The sequence below is a fragment of the Gracilinanus agilis genome, chromosome 3 (genome assembly GCF_016433145.1).
Source record: "Gracilinanus agilis isolate LMUSP501 chromosome 3, AgileGrace, whole genome shotgun sequence".
Classification (NCBI taxonomy): Eukaryota; Metazoa; Chordata; class Mammalia; order Didelphimorphia; family Didelphidae; genus Gracilinanus; species Gracilinanus agilis.
Window position 1 is genome coordinate 76,464,870 of NC_058132.1, and position 16,213 is coordinate 76,481,082.

The window sequence follows — 16,213 nt, forward strand, 5'->3', positions numbered from 1 at the left end:
ATAATTATGTGAAAAAATGTTCTAAATCTCTCTTGATTTGAGAAAAAGAAATTAAAACAATGCTGAGGTACCACCCCACACCTACCAGATTAGCCAATGTGGCAGTAAAGGAAACTGGTAAATGTTGGAGGGGATGTGGCAAAATTGGAACACTATTGCATTGTTGGTAGACTGTGAACTGATCCAATCATTCTGGAGGACAATTTGGAACTATGTCCAAAGGGCTATAAATTGTGCATACTTTTTGATCCAGTAATACCACTATTGGGTCTACATCCCAAAAAAAAGATAATAAAAAAGGGCAAAGGATCTACTTGCACAAAAATATTTATAGCATCTCTTTTTGTAATGGCAAAGAATTGGAAATTGAGGCAATGTCCATCCGTTGGGGAATGGGTGAACAAACTGTTGATGCATGTTGGTAATGGAATACTATTGTGCTATAAGAAATGATAAACAAGATGATTTCAGAAAAAAACTGAAAAGATCTGTGGAAACTGATGCAGAGAAATGAGAACAGGGAGAACAATGTACACAGTAACGGCAATATTGTACAATGATTATCTGTGAAAACTTGGCTACTCTCAGAAATGTAATTTTTTTTTTTTATCCTGGGTCTCCATTCAGGAGCATAGGGCCACAACCAGTAGGCAATGGGTCCACAGTCGCTCAGGGTCACCCAGTTGGGAAGTGTCTGAGCCCGGGTTTGAACCTAGGACCTTTCGTCTCTAGGCCTGGCTCTCAATCCACTGAGCTAGCCCAGCTGCCCCTACTTTAGGTTGCAGTTTCTTTAGCAGATGTAGTTTTTACAGGGTGGGGTTGCTAGCCCCATGCCTAACCCTCCTCCTTTTTCATCCGGAGTGGTAAGGGTGGGCAATAGGGGTTCAAGTGACTTGCCCAAGGTCACACAGCTGGAAGTGTCCGAGGCCGGACTTGAACCTAGGACCTCTAGTCTCTAGGCCTGGCTCTCAATCCACTGAGCCACCCAGCATTACATTCAGAAATGTAATGCTATGAGACAATCCTGAAAAACTCAAGAACCATAGGAGTCATCTTTCACAAGTGTATTTTTGGTTTTATTTAGGGGTTTTGGTTATGTATCGGTTTGAGCTTACAACAATGACAAATATGGAAGTGGAGTTTGTGTAACAATAAAAAATGTCTCCATTTGGGAGAAATGGATGACAGCTTATAGAGGGGGGGCTCCCAATAGGAACACAGCCCACTTGGAGTATTGCCTATGGTCATGTAGATCCAGTGTTAGGCAACCATGGGTATGGAATGGACTTGATCTCTAGAGGGGCCATTAATCCACCTCCCCAGCTCACAAATGTGATGCAATTTCCTCTACTTCCTCCCATCATTCCCCCCAAGTTGTAAGTGATCTTTTCCTCTTCCTAGAGGACTGTATCTACTTTGGCCCAATTAATTTTCTCTTATACTTACTTGTTTATCAGCTCCCTCCATTAAACTCTAAGTTGCTTGAGGAGAGGGAGGTGTTTTTCATCTCTAGAGTCTCCTCAACATAAACAGCTTATTACTTAATTAAGCTATTATTGAAATCTAAGTTTTTTAAACAACTATCAAGGGCAGTTTAATGTGAGTGATTTTTTATGAAGGAGTACGTTTCAAATCCTGAATGTTATAAACCTCAATGTTATAAATGTTTTTAAAAACCCACCTCATTTTAAGTGCACTATGAGGAAATAAAAGGCAAAATAAAGTCAACTTCTGGTTACTTACCTGCTAGGATTCACAAATCATAGGATTTTGAAGGAGATAAATTAGCTGGTAGCTTTTTTTTTTTTTTTTGCCCTGAGAACTAAGACTGTTTGCTTTTTAAGTAAGGTTTACTGTATTTAAAAAAATAAAAGCCATTCTTAGCTCACAGACTATATCAAAACATATGATAGGTCAGATCTGGCACTCAAGCCTTGGTTTATATAGACTGCTAACCTAGTCCAAACTCCTGGTTAGCTACATGCTCTGGGTGTGACACCCCAACTCATCAAGAAGTTTTATGGCTCCCTAATCCAATCTTTAGGCATTCTTTTCCATTACATGTCTTACTGTTTCCTTTCATTCATAGTTATTGTTTTTTAAAGGTTTTTAGGGTTAGGTTTGTATTTCCTCCTGAGGTGCTGTCTCACCCCTGGAGTTTGGTGGCTAATACTAAGAAAATCAAGCTGATGTGGTCTCTATTTTTGCAAATGAATTCTATTCCTGTCAGGTTTCTTTGTCGCAGAGGAAGTTTTGAAGTTCACAGTTTCAGTTCAGTCTTCCCCACTGAGTTAGTTTAAAAGTTCAATTCCCTATAAATTACTTTTATTAGGAGTCCTTGGCCAATTAGAAGAAATCTGTTATCTATTAGTTAGCCATGCAGGTGGACACCACAATGTGCTAGCCTAGTATAACTGATAGCCAGCCAATCATATCATCCCCCACATCTATGATGCCTCTGGCTTTATAACTAATCATATTGTTTTCCCCATCTAAGATGCCTTCTATTTCTTTTAGATGCTCCTCCTTTTGTCTTTCTTTAGAAATGATCTGTCTGCCCTCTTTTAAGATCTTTTAGCTTGCTGGGAAGCTTTTTAGCCCTTTTATTGATGACTGCAAGCCTTACCACTAAACTGAATGTGCTCAGAACTTTGTGCCTCATTTTACCTTAATTTCAATCACAACAGATCTAGCATTAAGGCTTCCTCCAATAGGAAGGGGGAAAAATATTCCAAATAATACTTTTGTCATCAGTGCTTAACCCACCCCTCATCACAATTATTTAATCAAAACAAATGAGGAATGAATGGTTTTTTTCCTCATTTGTTATAGAGAAACACCCAAAGGGGACACAGTTTTAGTGTGTTAGCTTAGCTACTTGTGAGAGGCAGCCTATTTTGTGACAGGCAGAGTATCAAAAAGGATAAAAAGCTGGACTTAGTACCAGCTGGATGACCAAGGCACCTTCTACATGAAGCCCTTTTTCCAACTCCCCCAATGCTTTATTGCCCACTTTCCCAAAGTACCTTGTAATTAACTACTTGGCAGTTATTTGTATTTATTCTCTTTATATTTATTCTGCATATACTTAAGTGTGTTCTTGTCTCCTCTACTAGAATATAAATTCCCTGAGTAGGGATTATTTTATTCTTTGAGCATCTGTATCCTCAGCTATGAACACAGGACCTGCCACTTTAAAAAATGCTTGTGAATTGAATGACTGCTCCTGGGGACCCTGATCTTCTGACTCTATATGAGGATCTGAGAAAAATATCTGAATTTGGAATCCCAAAATGTTCCTCAATCTGGAGTCAGAAGAGCTGAATTTGAATTCTAAGTCTGCTGCCTTTACTGTGTGAATGGCCTTGGGCAAGTTACTTAATCTCTGTGGATCTCTGTTTCTCCATATGCATGAAAAAGTGAATTAGATGATCCTGAAGGAACCTTCCAGTTCTAAATCATAGCTTTCTCTCTTTCCTCCTTGAGTATGACACCCCAAATGGCATAATAAATGCTTCTCTTATGCCAGATAAATGAATCAACATTTAATATTATACACCTTACTATTATTCCTTGACTACTAGATTGGATAAACAGTACCAGGTTTTGACAACTGACTTTTGAAATAATATGGGTACTTCAGTTGGCCTTTTGCCCTAAATTAATGAGGGCAAAATGGAAAAAACCTCATATATCTGAAAATGTCTCTTTAACCCAATAATCAGTGCTCCCCATATCACCTATATGAATTGTCTTAATTAATGAACACCACACTACTAAGAGCTCCATTTAATAGAAAGATATCAAAGAGAAACCTGACCTGTGGCTCTAATCTCTACCCACCCATTCCCACAAACACACCATGGTTAAGCAAAGACCCTCAGGTATTCCTGGTTTCCCACACAGCCCCCAAGCACCATTATAAATCACCTTCTTTTCCCCCTCCACCATTTTTACATAGTTTGGGGACAGATGGATCTTCTTCCTTTCTCCAGGACTCAAGTAAAGCCCATGTCAAATATCCAATAAAAACCAAACTTTCCCAAAGCTTAGACATATGGTAAGGGTGTCCTGAACCTTCTTGATCTAATCTCCCTCAAGTCCATCAGAAAGTACTTCAGCACTGCCAAATTCATTTTTTGGGGGGTGGAGGGGGCCCTCTCAAGATCAACTCACAGCTGATTATATCATTAGCATGCTAGTTCTCTCTTTTAATCAGGTCTAGAGTCAAGTATAGCATTTTCCAGGGTCCCTCTTTCACTAATATCATGTTTCTGCTTTCCTTGCTCCTGAAGCACTTTTTATGACATTTTATTTGTTACACCATATTTCTAATCTCTCTAGCTATGCTACTTGACAGTAGTAACAATTTTAAGTTCAAGAGGTTAAATGTCCCAGTAATCCTAAAAGGAAAACTCTCAGGATCGAGTATCAAATAAATTTTAAAAGTAACTGAAAATATTTATAGACAATTACCATTAGCAACCTGACTTCAGGGTACTATAGGAAAAATCTTCCAGAAGCCCTATTTGGAGAGGAAGTAAGGACAAATTAATAGGAAGAGTACACGTCTGGTGATTCCTGCAGTTTCTGATTGTCAAGGATTAACTGTCCTAGGGAAACACTAACCAAACTAGCTTAGGAGTTAGCACTAAAAAATCATCTTCTGATTTATACACTCATTATTTGCATTTGTGCTACATAAATGTGAAACCAAACATATTATAATTAGGCTAAAATTATTTGAGATTAGTTTTTCTTAAATAATGAATACTCACAGTGCCTTCAGCTTCTGAATACAGTCCTGACCAAAAGCTAAAAGTACTTTTGTCCAGCTGATAAAGTCGAGATTTTTCAAACGTTTCTGAATCCATGATTTGTCCTAATTCTTTTGGTACATGGGTAGTGGTTCTGTAGACACGTCTCTGAAATAAATGTAATGACAAGAATAATGAAACATTCAAATCTCAGTTCACCTACTTACTTCAAAAATAATCTTTCTAGTTTTTTCAGCAGTTTTTGTGAAAGAGGTTCACTATTACTTTCCTAGATAATTTGCGTTTTCTGATTTTCAAACTACTGGTTATTGAATTTCATTTTCTAATTATCCTTTGTGTGGCTTCTTATATTAATCTACTCTATTTTCTAAACAATACCAATATTTTTGATACCCGCTGTTTTTATAATATCATTTGAGGTTTGGAAATGCAATTCACCTTTTTTTCATTATTTCTCCTGATATTCTTTTATTTCTCCAAATGAATTTTGGTGTTATTTTATTATGTTTTGTAAAGTATCTCTTCAATAATTTGACTGGTATGAGTACCTGAACTGTCCTTTCTCTTATACTAGTGTAGTCCAATCATGAGCAATGAATATTCCTCCAGCTATTAAAGCTATTTTTAAATTTCTTTAAAGGAAAACTTATAATTAAACTTATAAAAGCATTTTGTGTGTTTTGATAGATTGGTCCACAAACAATTTACATGTTTTGTAATTATTTTAGATGGGATTTCCCTTTCTATTAATGCCTCTCAGATTTTGTCATTATTATACAGAAACACTTTTGATTTGTATGGATTTAATTAACCTGAGCCTCTGCAAAAGCTATTAATTGACTCAATTAATACTATTGGTAAGTAAACCATCATCCCATCAGCAAAAAGGAACAGATTTATTTTACCTCCTCTGCCTAAATTACCACTTTCAATTTCTTCCTAATGTCTTACTACTAGAACAATACCAAATACCAAGGAGAGCAGACATCATTACTTTACTCCTGTACTTTTTTAGAACCTCTTTACTCTTTCAGAAGGGATCAGAATATTGAGAGCAAGAGAACCCTAGAGTGGAATGATCAAAGAATGAGTATTAGGAAAAGATTAAGTGACTATTATTCTATTAGGTGGAACAGAATGTTAACCTAAAACTGAATTGAAAATATTATGACATTTTCCTGGCTCAAGTCCTATTCTTATAAATGTTAGCCTAAATTGTGGGAGCCATGGGACTATTGCAGTCTGGGCATTTTTCTAAGAATAAATATTTGGATTTAAATTAATGTTAAATTAATGAAATTGTTTCTGGCAAACTGCTGCCTAAAACACACAGTATTTTTTTTTTTGGACAAACAACTGTTTCATTTACAAACTGAAGGGGCTAGACTAGATGTGTTCTAAATTTTATGAAGTAAATTCATAATTTCACAAAGAAATATTTTATTAAGTGCTAATATGTGCAAGTTGCTGAGGATAAAAACAAACTAATATGTATTTATTAAACACTTACTATGCAAAAGACCCTGTACTAAATGCTGGGGAAACAAGAACAAAACGGAAAAAGGCTCTGTCTAAAAAGAAATTAATTTTACCAGAGTTATATATTAATATAATATATAAAGACAGAAAAGGGGGAAGGAGGGGACTAACTGGAAGGGCTTTGTGTAGGAGATACTAAACGTGGAATGGAGTCATAAATATAAATCCGAAAAGATGAAAATGAGGAAGAACATTGCAGGAAAAGGTTAACAACTCTTAAATGAACATAAGTGAGAAGATGGGAGATGGAATGCCCTATGTGCTATATAAAGCAGATTGACAAATTTAGCTAGAATATCAAAGTGAAATACTATGAAACCAATCTAGAAAGAATTTTAAATGCTTAACATAGAAGCCTATATTTTTACCTAAAACCACTGGAGCTTTTTGTTTTCTTGAGGAAGAAAGTAACATGGAGACAGCTAGATAGCGAAGTGGAGGGAGTACCAGGCCTGCAGTCAAGAGGATCTGAGTTCAAATCTGGATTCAGACACTTTCTAGCTGTGTGACAGTAGGCAAGTCACTTAATTCTAATTGCCTAGCCCTTCCTACTTTTGTCTTAAAATCAATATTAAAACAGGAAAATAAGGATTAAAAAAAAAGAGAGAGAGAGAAAGTAACATGATCTGACTAAGCATGCATATCATTGGGCAACCATGTGGAGAGACCTGGGAAAAGATTAGCTATAAAAAGCCCAATTAGGAAGCTTTGAGAACAGTCCAGGGAAAAGTTGACAAGGCATTGAACAAAAGTAAGGTAACAGACCAGAGAATTGTTGTGGAGGTAGAATTAACAAGATTGGCAACTAGATATTGCAGTAAGGGGGAGGGAGAGTGAAGATCTGAAGATGACTCCAGGATTAGGAACCAGAGTAACTGAAGGATTTTTTTATTTATTTTTATTTTTTTTATTTTAAACCCTTAACTTCTGTGTATTGACTTATAGGTGGAAGAGTGGTAAGGGTAGGCAATGGGGGTCAAGTGACTTGCCCAGGGTCACACAGCTGGGCAGTGTCTGAGGCCGGATTTAAACCTAGGACGTCCCGTCTCTGAAGGATTTTGACAAAAGTTTAAGTCTGGAGAAAAGGTAGTTGTAGATAATGAGTTCTTTTTCAAACATACTAATTTTGAGATGCTTATGGGTTATCCAGATAGAGATATCAAGCAGGAAAATTAGGAAGTAAAGAGTAGAATTATAAATCTGGGAATGATCTTAATCAAAATAATCACTGATGAAGGGGAAAGTAAGAGCATAAATCATGTAACCATGTTAACTTTTCTAAATAATAAATATTAATAAATGTTAAAAAAAAATAAATAATCACTGATCTCATGGGAGCTAATATGATCATCAAGAAAAATGTGTGTAGAGAAAAGGAAGCCCAGAACAGAGACCTATGCAAAGAAGCTGGAGAAAAAGTGAAATAATCCCCGCCCACTTGGGGTTTACATTCTACTGGAAAGAAGCAGACAGGAAGAATGTAGCGATAGCCAAATTCAAATTTATTATAGACATATATATATTATATGTAATCAAGGGGAGGAATTTGAGGAATGTAATTAGCTGTCACCTGCAGATATGTCTAAGTGCAAGAAAAATGTGTCTATCATTAGTTAAGTCCAAAGATTCTATAATATTTAATGAAATACAACTTAATTAAACCCCTATACCTCTAATGTGACATGTTAGTCAAACATAACCTACATTGACCTCAGGATGTGGCACAGGCTGAGATTTTTAGTGAAAACTTTTCCTACATGTTCATGTCTTGGATGCCTAGGCATAAACTGTCAAGCCACTATGGCCAAAACTCTTGCACATCACTGCACTGCTGGGAAACATGCCACCAGAGATTATATAAGTAAGGCCAGACTTCTATAGTAATTGTAATACATTCATGTACCCTACACATACAGACTTCTGGAAATACAATCTACTCTTAAAAAATATATTTAATGAGAAAAACATTTGGGATGAGACAAGGCTTTGACAAAGAACCTAATATAGAGCCCTGAATAGTTTACAAAGAGTTGCTCTGGTACCAATTGACACTGGTTTTGCCCCTTGCTACCCAAGTAACCTTGGGTAAGTCATTTAACTATTTGAGTCTTAAATTTCTTCATCGGAAAAACAAAAAAACAAAAAAACAAAAAACAAAAACAAGACAAGACAAGGGGATCAGACTAAATGATCTCTAAGATCTAGACTAGCTCTAGGGGGAAAGGAATAAGCCATTTATATAGCACCTACTATGTGTTGAGTGCTTTACAAATGTCTCATCTGATCCTCATGACAATATCTTGGGAGGCAGATAATACTATAATCCCCATTTTACAGACGAGGAAACTGAAGCAAAGAGAGGTTATGTGACTTATCCAGGGTCATACAATTAGGAAATGTCTGAAGGAGGATTTGAACTCTTTGACTCCAGGCCCAGTGCCCTATTCATTGTACCACATGATCTTGAAAATTTGAGGTCTTGGCCCTCCCATCATCTGACTCCAACCCTATCTTTCCATCCTTATTTCATAAAATCTTTCTTCAAATACTCCAGGCAACTTTAACAAGTTTGTTCACTAGGCTTGGAACATACCTTTCCTTCTTCATCTCTGCACCTCAGAATTCTCACCTTCCTTGAAGGCCAAGCTCAAGGCTCTCTATCTTCCATGAAATTTTTACCAATATTTCCAAATGTTATAGTAACCTACTTCTTCAAATTAATTTGTATTTATTTTATATGCACAAAGATGCACATCTCATCTCCCCAATAAAATGTAAACTCCTCATGGACAGGGGCTATTCATCTTTGACTATCTACAGCACATTGTAAGCTCTTAAAAAATGTTGGCTAAATTGAACTGAATAGCAAAGTAGCTAGAGCACCTGTAATCTCCTGAAGAAAGTGAATTTGAAGGACAACAGAGGAACTACCTAAAGATAAAAGGTGTGGCAGAACCAGGAATCAAAATCAAGTCTACTGACTCAATTCTAATGCTCTTTTCACTAAACCAGTTAGTACCTAACTCTTTCCCTTCCCAGATAAAAGACACAAATAAGACTCATATAAAAATGATAAGGGAGAAACTGAGAGGAGAGACACCAGAAGAAAATGGTAGAAGTGTTTTCACACTTTAAAAAGGAAATTTCCAAATATCATAGATAGAATTGCCATTGTTCACTAATAACCTACATAAACCTTCAAAGAAAATGGTATATATCTCACATGAAATTTAAAGATCCTTTCAAGTTCCTGAAGTCTAATGTCCTTTCACCCACCTGGCTCAAAAGTGACCCTGGAGGGCAGCTAGGTCCACTGTGGATAGTGTCAGACCTAGAGTCAGGAGGGCCTGTGTTCAAATCTGGTCTCAAATACTTCACTGATGTGTGACCCTGGGTAAGCCATTTAATCCCAACTGCCTGACCCTTACCACTGTTTTTTAAGGGACTCTGAGTACTTAAAGACTGGGATAGCAAGATACAAGCTCTGGAAAGCTCAACCAGAATGAAAAGATTCAAGACAAGTCCTGGTGAACCACTCTACACCTGTCATCTGAAGCCCAGACTAACTAAACTCTGAGAGGACCCTCCACAGGCTGACTACTATTTATGAGTTTTTCAGTCACAACATCTCTAAAGATATCATCTAATATGTCAGAGAAGGGTTATAATCAGCTTCAGTAGACAGAGTACCCCTACCAATGAAACTGTGCATTCCCAAAGTACTGATGCTAAGAAAGTGAGCTCCTGAAAAAAGCTGAAAGGCATCAGGCTTTAGGAAATATTATCTAATCTTAAGACTTCACATTAACAAATAAAGGTGCAAAGAGATGAGACACAAAAGAAATCATAGGAGCATAAAACAGAAAGGAGCTGGAAGAACCTAAGAGATCATGCAATCACAATACCAAGGGCTATACAGCCCCAAAAACTTGGAATTAAAGGACCTGGTTTCAAGTCCTGGGTCTTCCATTTTGTTTCTAGACAAGTCATTAAATCTTTCGAAGGTATGATTTTTTTTTATTTTAAAAAGTAGGGGGATAAACTAGAACTAACAAGGTGCCTTCCAGCTCTAAATCATTAATTATACAATTTTCCCTTCCCATACTTTACAGATGAGGAAAATGAGATGCATAGATAGGAAAGAAATTGTTCAAGATTAAAGAAAGTAAGTGGTGGAGAAAGGATTTAACCACAAGGTTTTCTGGCTCCCAGGTCTGGGCTGTAAATCTTCTAGTGACACTGTTTTATGGCAGAAAGATATTCAGTTCTTAAAGAGTTTCTGCCTTACACCAGCGATAATTTTTCTGACCTCAGTTTCCTCATCAGCAAAATGGGTCTTCTATTCTTGACCCTACTCACCTCATAAGGTTATGGGAGAAAAAAAAAACATTTGGGGGAAAAGTATATATTTCTGATATAGAAAGAACATAAGAGTCGAGACTCATAAAAGTGAAAATATTCTCTTTAACTACATGACAAAATAACTGAGAGAAAGCCAAAGTCCAAAGTCCAAAAAAAGCCCAACAAAATGTGAATGATGACTATGCTAGATAAGGTAAGGGAGGGACCATACTGGAGTTGCTCGGAACCACAGACTACAGCTGGATATGATTCCTCGGAGAGTGTTTTGTCCAAACCTCTCATTTTATAGATAAAAAAATGGAAGCTCAAAAAGAGAATGGCCAAGGTCACATTAAGAGTGAGCAACATGACAGCTATTCGAACCCAGGTCTTGTCCCTCAATCCGAGCATTCATCGAATATTTACAGTATGCTAACTGCATGCTGATGATGGGGGTGACAAGAGGCAGAAGCCTGAGCAGTCACTCGGTGGGAAGGTGAGTGTTGGAGGGGGAGGTCGGACTGCAATGGGTCCTAGCGCTCGGTGATTCCCTCCCGCCCTACGCCGGGTGCGGCCGGCCTAGAACTTGGGCCCACGTGGGCAGGGCAGGCCCGGACAGCCCTAGGCAGAGAAGGGCGGGCGGCCTTCCTCCCTCCTTCTCCCCTCCTCCTTCTCGCGGTTCCGCTCACCTGCCGCTGGGCCAAGAAGGTCTCCCACAGGTAGACCGTCCAGGAGAAGATCAGCACCGCGGCGAAGATGCGCTTCTCCAGCGGAAGCGCCCATAGGGCATCCAGCAGCGGCGCCCACATCCCCGCGGCCTCCGGCTCTCGGCTGCGGCGCCCCCACACGCCGGCGGCGTCCCGGTCCGTCCCCTCCGCGAGCACGCCCGCCGGGGGTGGGGGTTGTCACACCCACATCCGTCCCGTCACCGGCTCGGATGTGTCACAGCCACATCCGTCCCCAGGGCCTCAGCATGTGGACGGTATAACAACCAAATCTGTCCCCGTCTCCTCCGTCTCCAGGGCCACGCCTACATCCGGTCTCCGCAGCCGAATACCAGCGGTGTCACAAAGAGTCCCGGCTCCTCGGCCAGGAGTCAGGCTCACATCCGTTCCCACATCCACAAGGGCCTACAGCAGCCCTCTATTCACCCAACCCCACTCCCCTCGGATACTTGCTGTGTTACATCCAACCCCTTCCCCATAGCTTTGGAAAAGTCCCGGAAGCCGAGCAAAGAAAGCGCGGGCAGACCCTCGTTTCCGTTCAGCCCCACCCAGTCCCACGTTCTAAGAACAGCTGCGCCTGCGCGCTTTTTGGACTCCTGTGCGCTCCCGAATTCCGCCTTCCTAGTGGTACCTACGCTCTTGCTTCTGCTTCTGCTGCTTCTCTGTGCGCCCCCGTTGCCTGCGGCGTTCGGGCCCCTACCTGGGGCCGTCTCTGACACCGCAGTAATTCCACTGTGGACGGCTGTTCCATTCTCGGACCTCAGTCAAGGATGTGGACGTGAACCCTGTCCCTCTTCCCCAGGCCCAGGGCCCTTGTGTTCTTCCAGGCGCGAACCTTGGCTCGGGACCTCACTCTTGCCATTCATTCAGCCCTATGTTCGTTCATTCACTCATTCACCCTTACAGGTTCTAGGAGCTCAGTCCCTGCTACAGTCTCCCTCTCTAGCTCAACCCCCATCCTCATACCCAGAAATGTCCACATTTAGGCCATTCCACCTCCCTCCATCCCAGCAACTGCAAGGGAGGGAGGTAGCACCACAGACCTCATTCTTACCCAAATTGTGCCATCGCCATGAATGACCTCTGAACTCCCCCTCTTCTCGCCCCCATCACTATCTCCTCTGTCTGCTTCACAGACACTTGCACTTGTAAGCCAGAAACCTAATGAACATTTGTTGAGTTCATTTCAGAGGGTTCATTCCTCCTCAACCTGTTCTTGTTCACAGATCATAGATTTAGAGCTGGAGAATCTTTTAAAGACAAACTGAGGCTCCAATAAGTTATATATGATGGATAGATAGATGGATGGATAGACACAGACAGATAGATGATAAATAGATGAATGATAGAAAGGTGATAGATGATAGATAAATAGCTGCCCCTCTGTGTGTGAGATAAGTCTTTCACAGATAAATAATTAGATAAGTAGTAAGGGAGAGGGGGCCCTACATGTGTAAAGGAAGGATCACAAGTATAGATGACAAAGAAGGCAGAGGATATTTCTAGTGTCTCCCCCATTTTTTCTCTAGGGGCAACTTCCATTCCTTGGGGAGAAGGAATGGAAGGGGATGGGGAGCAGGAGGTTGGGAGGAGGCTACTTCTCAGAGAGGGTGGGGTTCCAAGCAATAAGTTTATCTATGTTTCCCTTTAAAAATAATGGGAATAGAATCAGATTCAATCTAACTTTTCTGATCACTTATTCATGGGGAGGTGAGGAATGGAAAGAGGACTCAAAGTTCTAAATCCAAGGCTTAAGCCATTTCTCACCAAATAAAAGTTCCACAATGAACACATATAGCAAATAACAACAACAAAAATCCATTTATCCAAATTGTAGCAAAATAGAAATCAGAGAAGGTATATATAGGTGAATATGTCAAGCAATATAGGATAAAGAAACTCTCCCATTGAGATAGAGGTAACTCAGCTCAACTAAGAATGTCTTAGATCTCACTTAAGGAGAAAATCTTTCTAAGTTTCAATATAGCAAGCAGGAGATAGGTACATGATGAAGACTCCTGGCTTCTCTCATGTATCCCCAGAATCTTTTCTTTCAGCAATCTAAATGGGCTTAACCTCTTCTATCTTCCCTCTCCAATTTGGAAATCACTAAGCAAACAGAAGAGACCCGACCTTTGAAGAGTCCCTAGGGGCACTATCAGTTGAAAAATCCTAAAGGAGACTAGCCAAAGCCAGAGTTATCATCTGCCTCTCACCAACTACACTTGGCCACTCACACAGGACAAAGTCTTCATCTCCATCAATAAGCAAAGAGTCCCATACCAATGGGCTTTTAGATAGTTGAATTCCTCTCCAAGCTGCACTCTTGACTCAATAAACTTTCTTTATCATGCCATAGAAACCTCTCCACTCTAGAAGCTCACATGACCCCCAGACTTCAAACACTGGAAATATCTGCCATTCTAGAAACTTCGATCTCTGGTTGGCTGGTTGATTCTTCAAACCTGTGTTTAAAAAACAAACAAACAAAAAAAAAAACCCACTGTTACCTTCCATACAATACTGTATATTGGTTCAAAGGCAAAAAAATGGTAAGGGCTAGAAAATGGGTGTTAAGTGACTTGCCCAGTGTCACACGGCTAGGATGTATCTGAGGTCAAATTTGAACTCAGTACCTCTCCTGTCTGGGCTTGGCTCTCAATCCTTTGAGCCACTTACCTGCCTCCACAAGTTCATTTTATATGGCCTCAACTCATCCCTTTCCTACTCAAAAGGCAATTCTTTCATGATTCTGTCCTCTCCCATTTTTGACACTTGCTCTTCCAAAGCCTCTTTTCTTCTCAAACAAGAAATAAGAAACACCAACTTCTCCTGACTCCCAGCATTTACATTGGCTACACCCCCACACACACACACACACACAATTTCTAGAATGCTCTCTCTCCTCATTACCTCCTGACTTCCCACCTTCTATAGGAAGCCTTTTTCAATCTTCCTTAATCCTAATGCTTTTTGTTCAGTCAAATTTTCCAATTTATCCAATACATAGCTTGTTTCATACAGAGTTATTTGTATGTTGTCTCTCCCATTACATTGTGAGTTACTTAAAGGTAGAATCTGCTTTTGTCTCTCTTTATATCCTAGCACTTAGAGCAGTGCCTGGCACATAGTAGTTAATAAATGTTGCTCAACTGCTTATCTGATTACTTGACTTTGTATATAATTGTTTATGTTTATTAATTATTTTATAGCTTATAATAAAACACATATTAGTAAAAATGGAAGTTCAAGATCTGTTTGGTGATCCATGGAAAGTAGAAAAGGGGTGATTAAAATTGGATGCCTTTTTCTGTGTTTGGTGTGAATAGAAGTGGGGGTTCTATGTTCATTTGGAGATTAAGAATAGGTTGAGCCTTACTAAAGAGGTACTTACTGCCAATAAAAAGAAAAAAAAGAACATGATAATGGAAAAAATAAACTTAAATGTGACCTTGAATGTGAAAGAACTGAATATACAAATAAAAAGAAAGCAAATGACAATGTTGCATGAGCCTTCTTTTCCTTGGATAATCCAGCCAGTTAGTCAGTATGAGACAAAAACAGGAAACTGCAATTAATTCACTCACAGCAAGACACCTTCCTTTTTTTTTTTTAAATCCTTACCTTCTGTCTTAGAAACAATACTAAGTATTGGTTCCAAGACAGAAGAGAAGTAAGGGCTAGGAGCCAAGTGACGTGCCCAAGGTCACATAGCTAGGAAGCAAGACATTCTACTAGAAATTGATGGACATGTGTGTCCCATAATTCAGCTAGTAATATCATCAAGGTGGCTCAGTGGATAGAGTGCCAGGCGGGAGTCACAAAAACTCATCTTCCTGAGTTCAAATCTGGCCTCAGACTCTTACCAGCTGTGTGATCCTGGGCAAGTCACTTAATCCTGTTTGCCTCCATTTTCTCCTCTGTAAAGGAGATAGAGAAGAAAATGGCAAATCATTCTAGTGTCTTTACCAAGAAAGCCTCAAATGTTGTCATGAAGGGTCAGAACTGTAACTACTCAACAACAACAACAAATACCTATACTATTCTGTCAGCTATCAGGCAATGAGAGGGCTTATTATAAAATAGTTTGGTCACTACAGAGGAAAGGTAAATCTTGACACAACAAAAGAGGATGCTTATCACTCATTATAAAAGCAAACAGGAATATGTCCCTGTTAGCATAACAGTCTAGCATAGATCAAAGGGAACCAAATATCCTCTGTGAGACAAGATGAAGAAAAGGGGCAGACTTCCTGGGGTTATCAAAGTCTTCCTATCCAATAATAAAGCAATTAGAGGCTGCAACAAGAGACCAAAGGAAGCCAGTTTGTTGTAAGCTGATCTTGCTGTATGTGCTACAGCAATACTTTGCAAAATGGTGAATATAAAACAAAGGGGAAGGGAGTTAATTATATTAACACTTTAGAAACCACTCAGCTCTTGAAAATCCACTTTTAACAAGAGAAAGGAATGGGGGTGGGAAACAACACAACAATTTTGTTGCCATTGACAAAGGCAAAGAGATAAAATAAAATCTATTATGTGTCAGCTGAATCTTAGAAATAGAAGTTCTAATCCTGATTCCAAGTAAGGCAATAGCGAACATAAATGCCAAGAGAAGAAACAAAGATGGAAACTACATCATAGTTGATGAAACAGTATCAATGTTAAACATATAAATTGAAGAACTGAGTAACCAAGTTGTTAAAGGGCAAAGCTAATTGAAATGAACAAAGACTGAACTAGTGATTCACTGATTTAATTTGACCCAAATGCCATTCTGAGCACAATAAATCCAAATGGAAGATAAACAAGAAAGATACTACAGAC

General features: G+C 39.3%; 1 protein-coding gene across 1 annotated transcript in view; it reads right to left on the reverse strand.

Moving 5' to 3' along the window:
* Positions 1-11,616, reverse strand: part of ZMPSTE24 (zinc metallopeptidase STE24) — a 56,804-nt gene extending 45,188 nt beyond the window's left edge. The window contains exons 1-2 of the mRNA XM_044668025.1: positions 11,348-11,616; positions 4,779-4,925 (exon numbers count right to left, since the gene is read on the reverse strand). Coding sequence (XP_044523960.1) covers positions 4,779-4,925; positions 11,348-11,467 — 267 coding nt within the window. The 5' untranslated portion in view covers positions 11,468-11,616. The remainder of the gene's footprint in view (positions 1-4,778; positions 4,926-11,347) is intronic.
* Between the last annotated feature and the right edge of the window lie 4,597 nt (positions 11,617-16,213).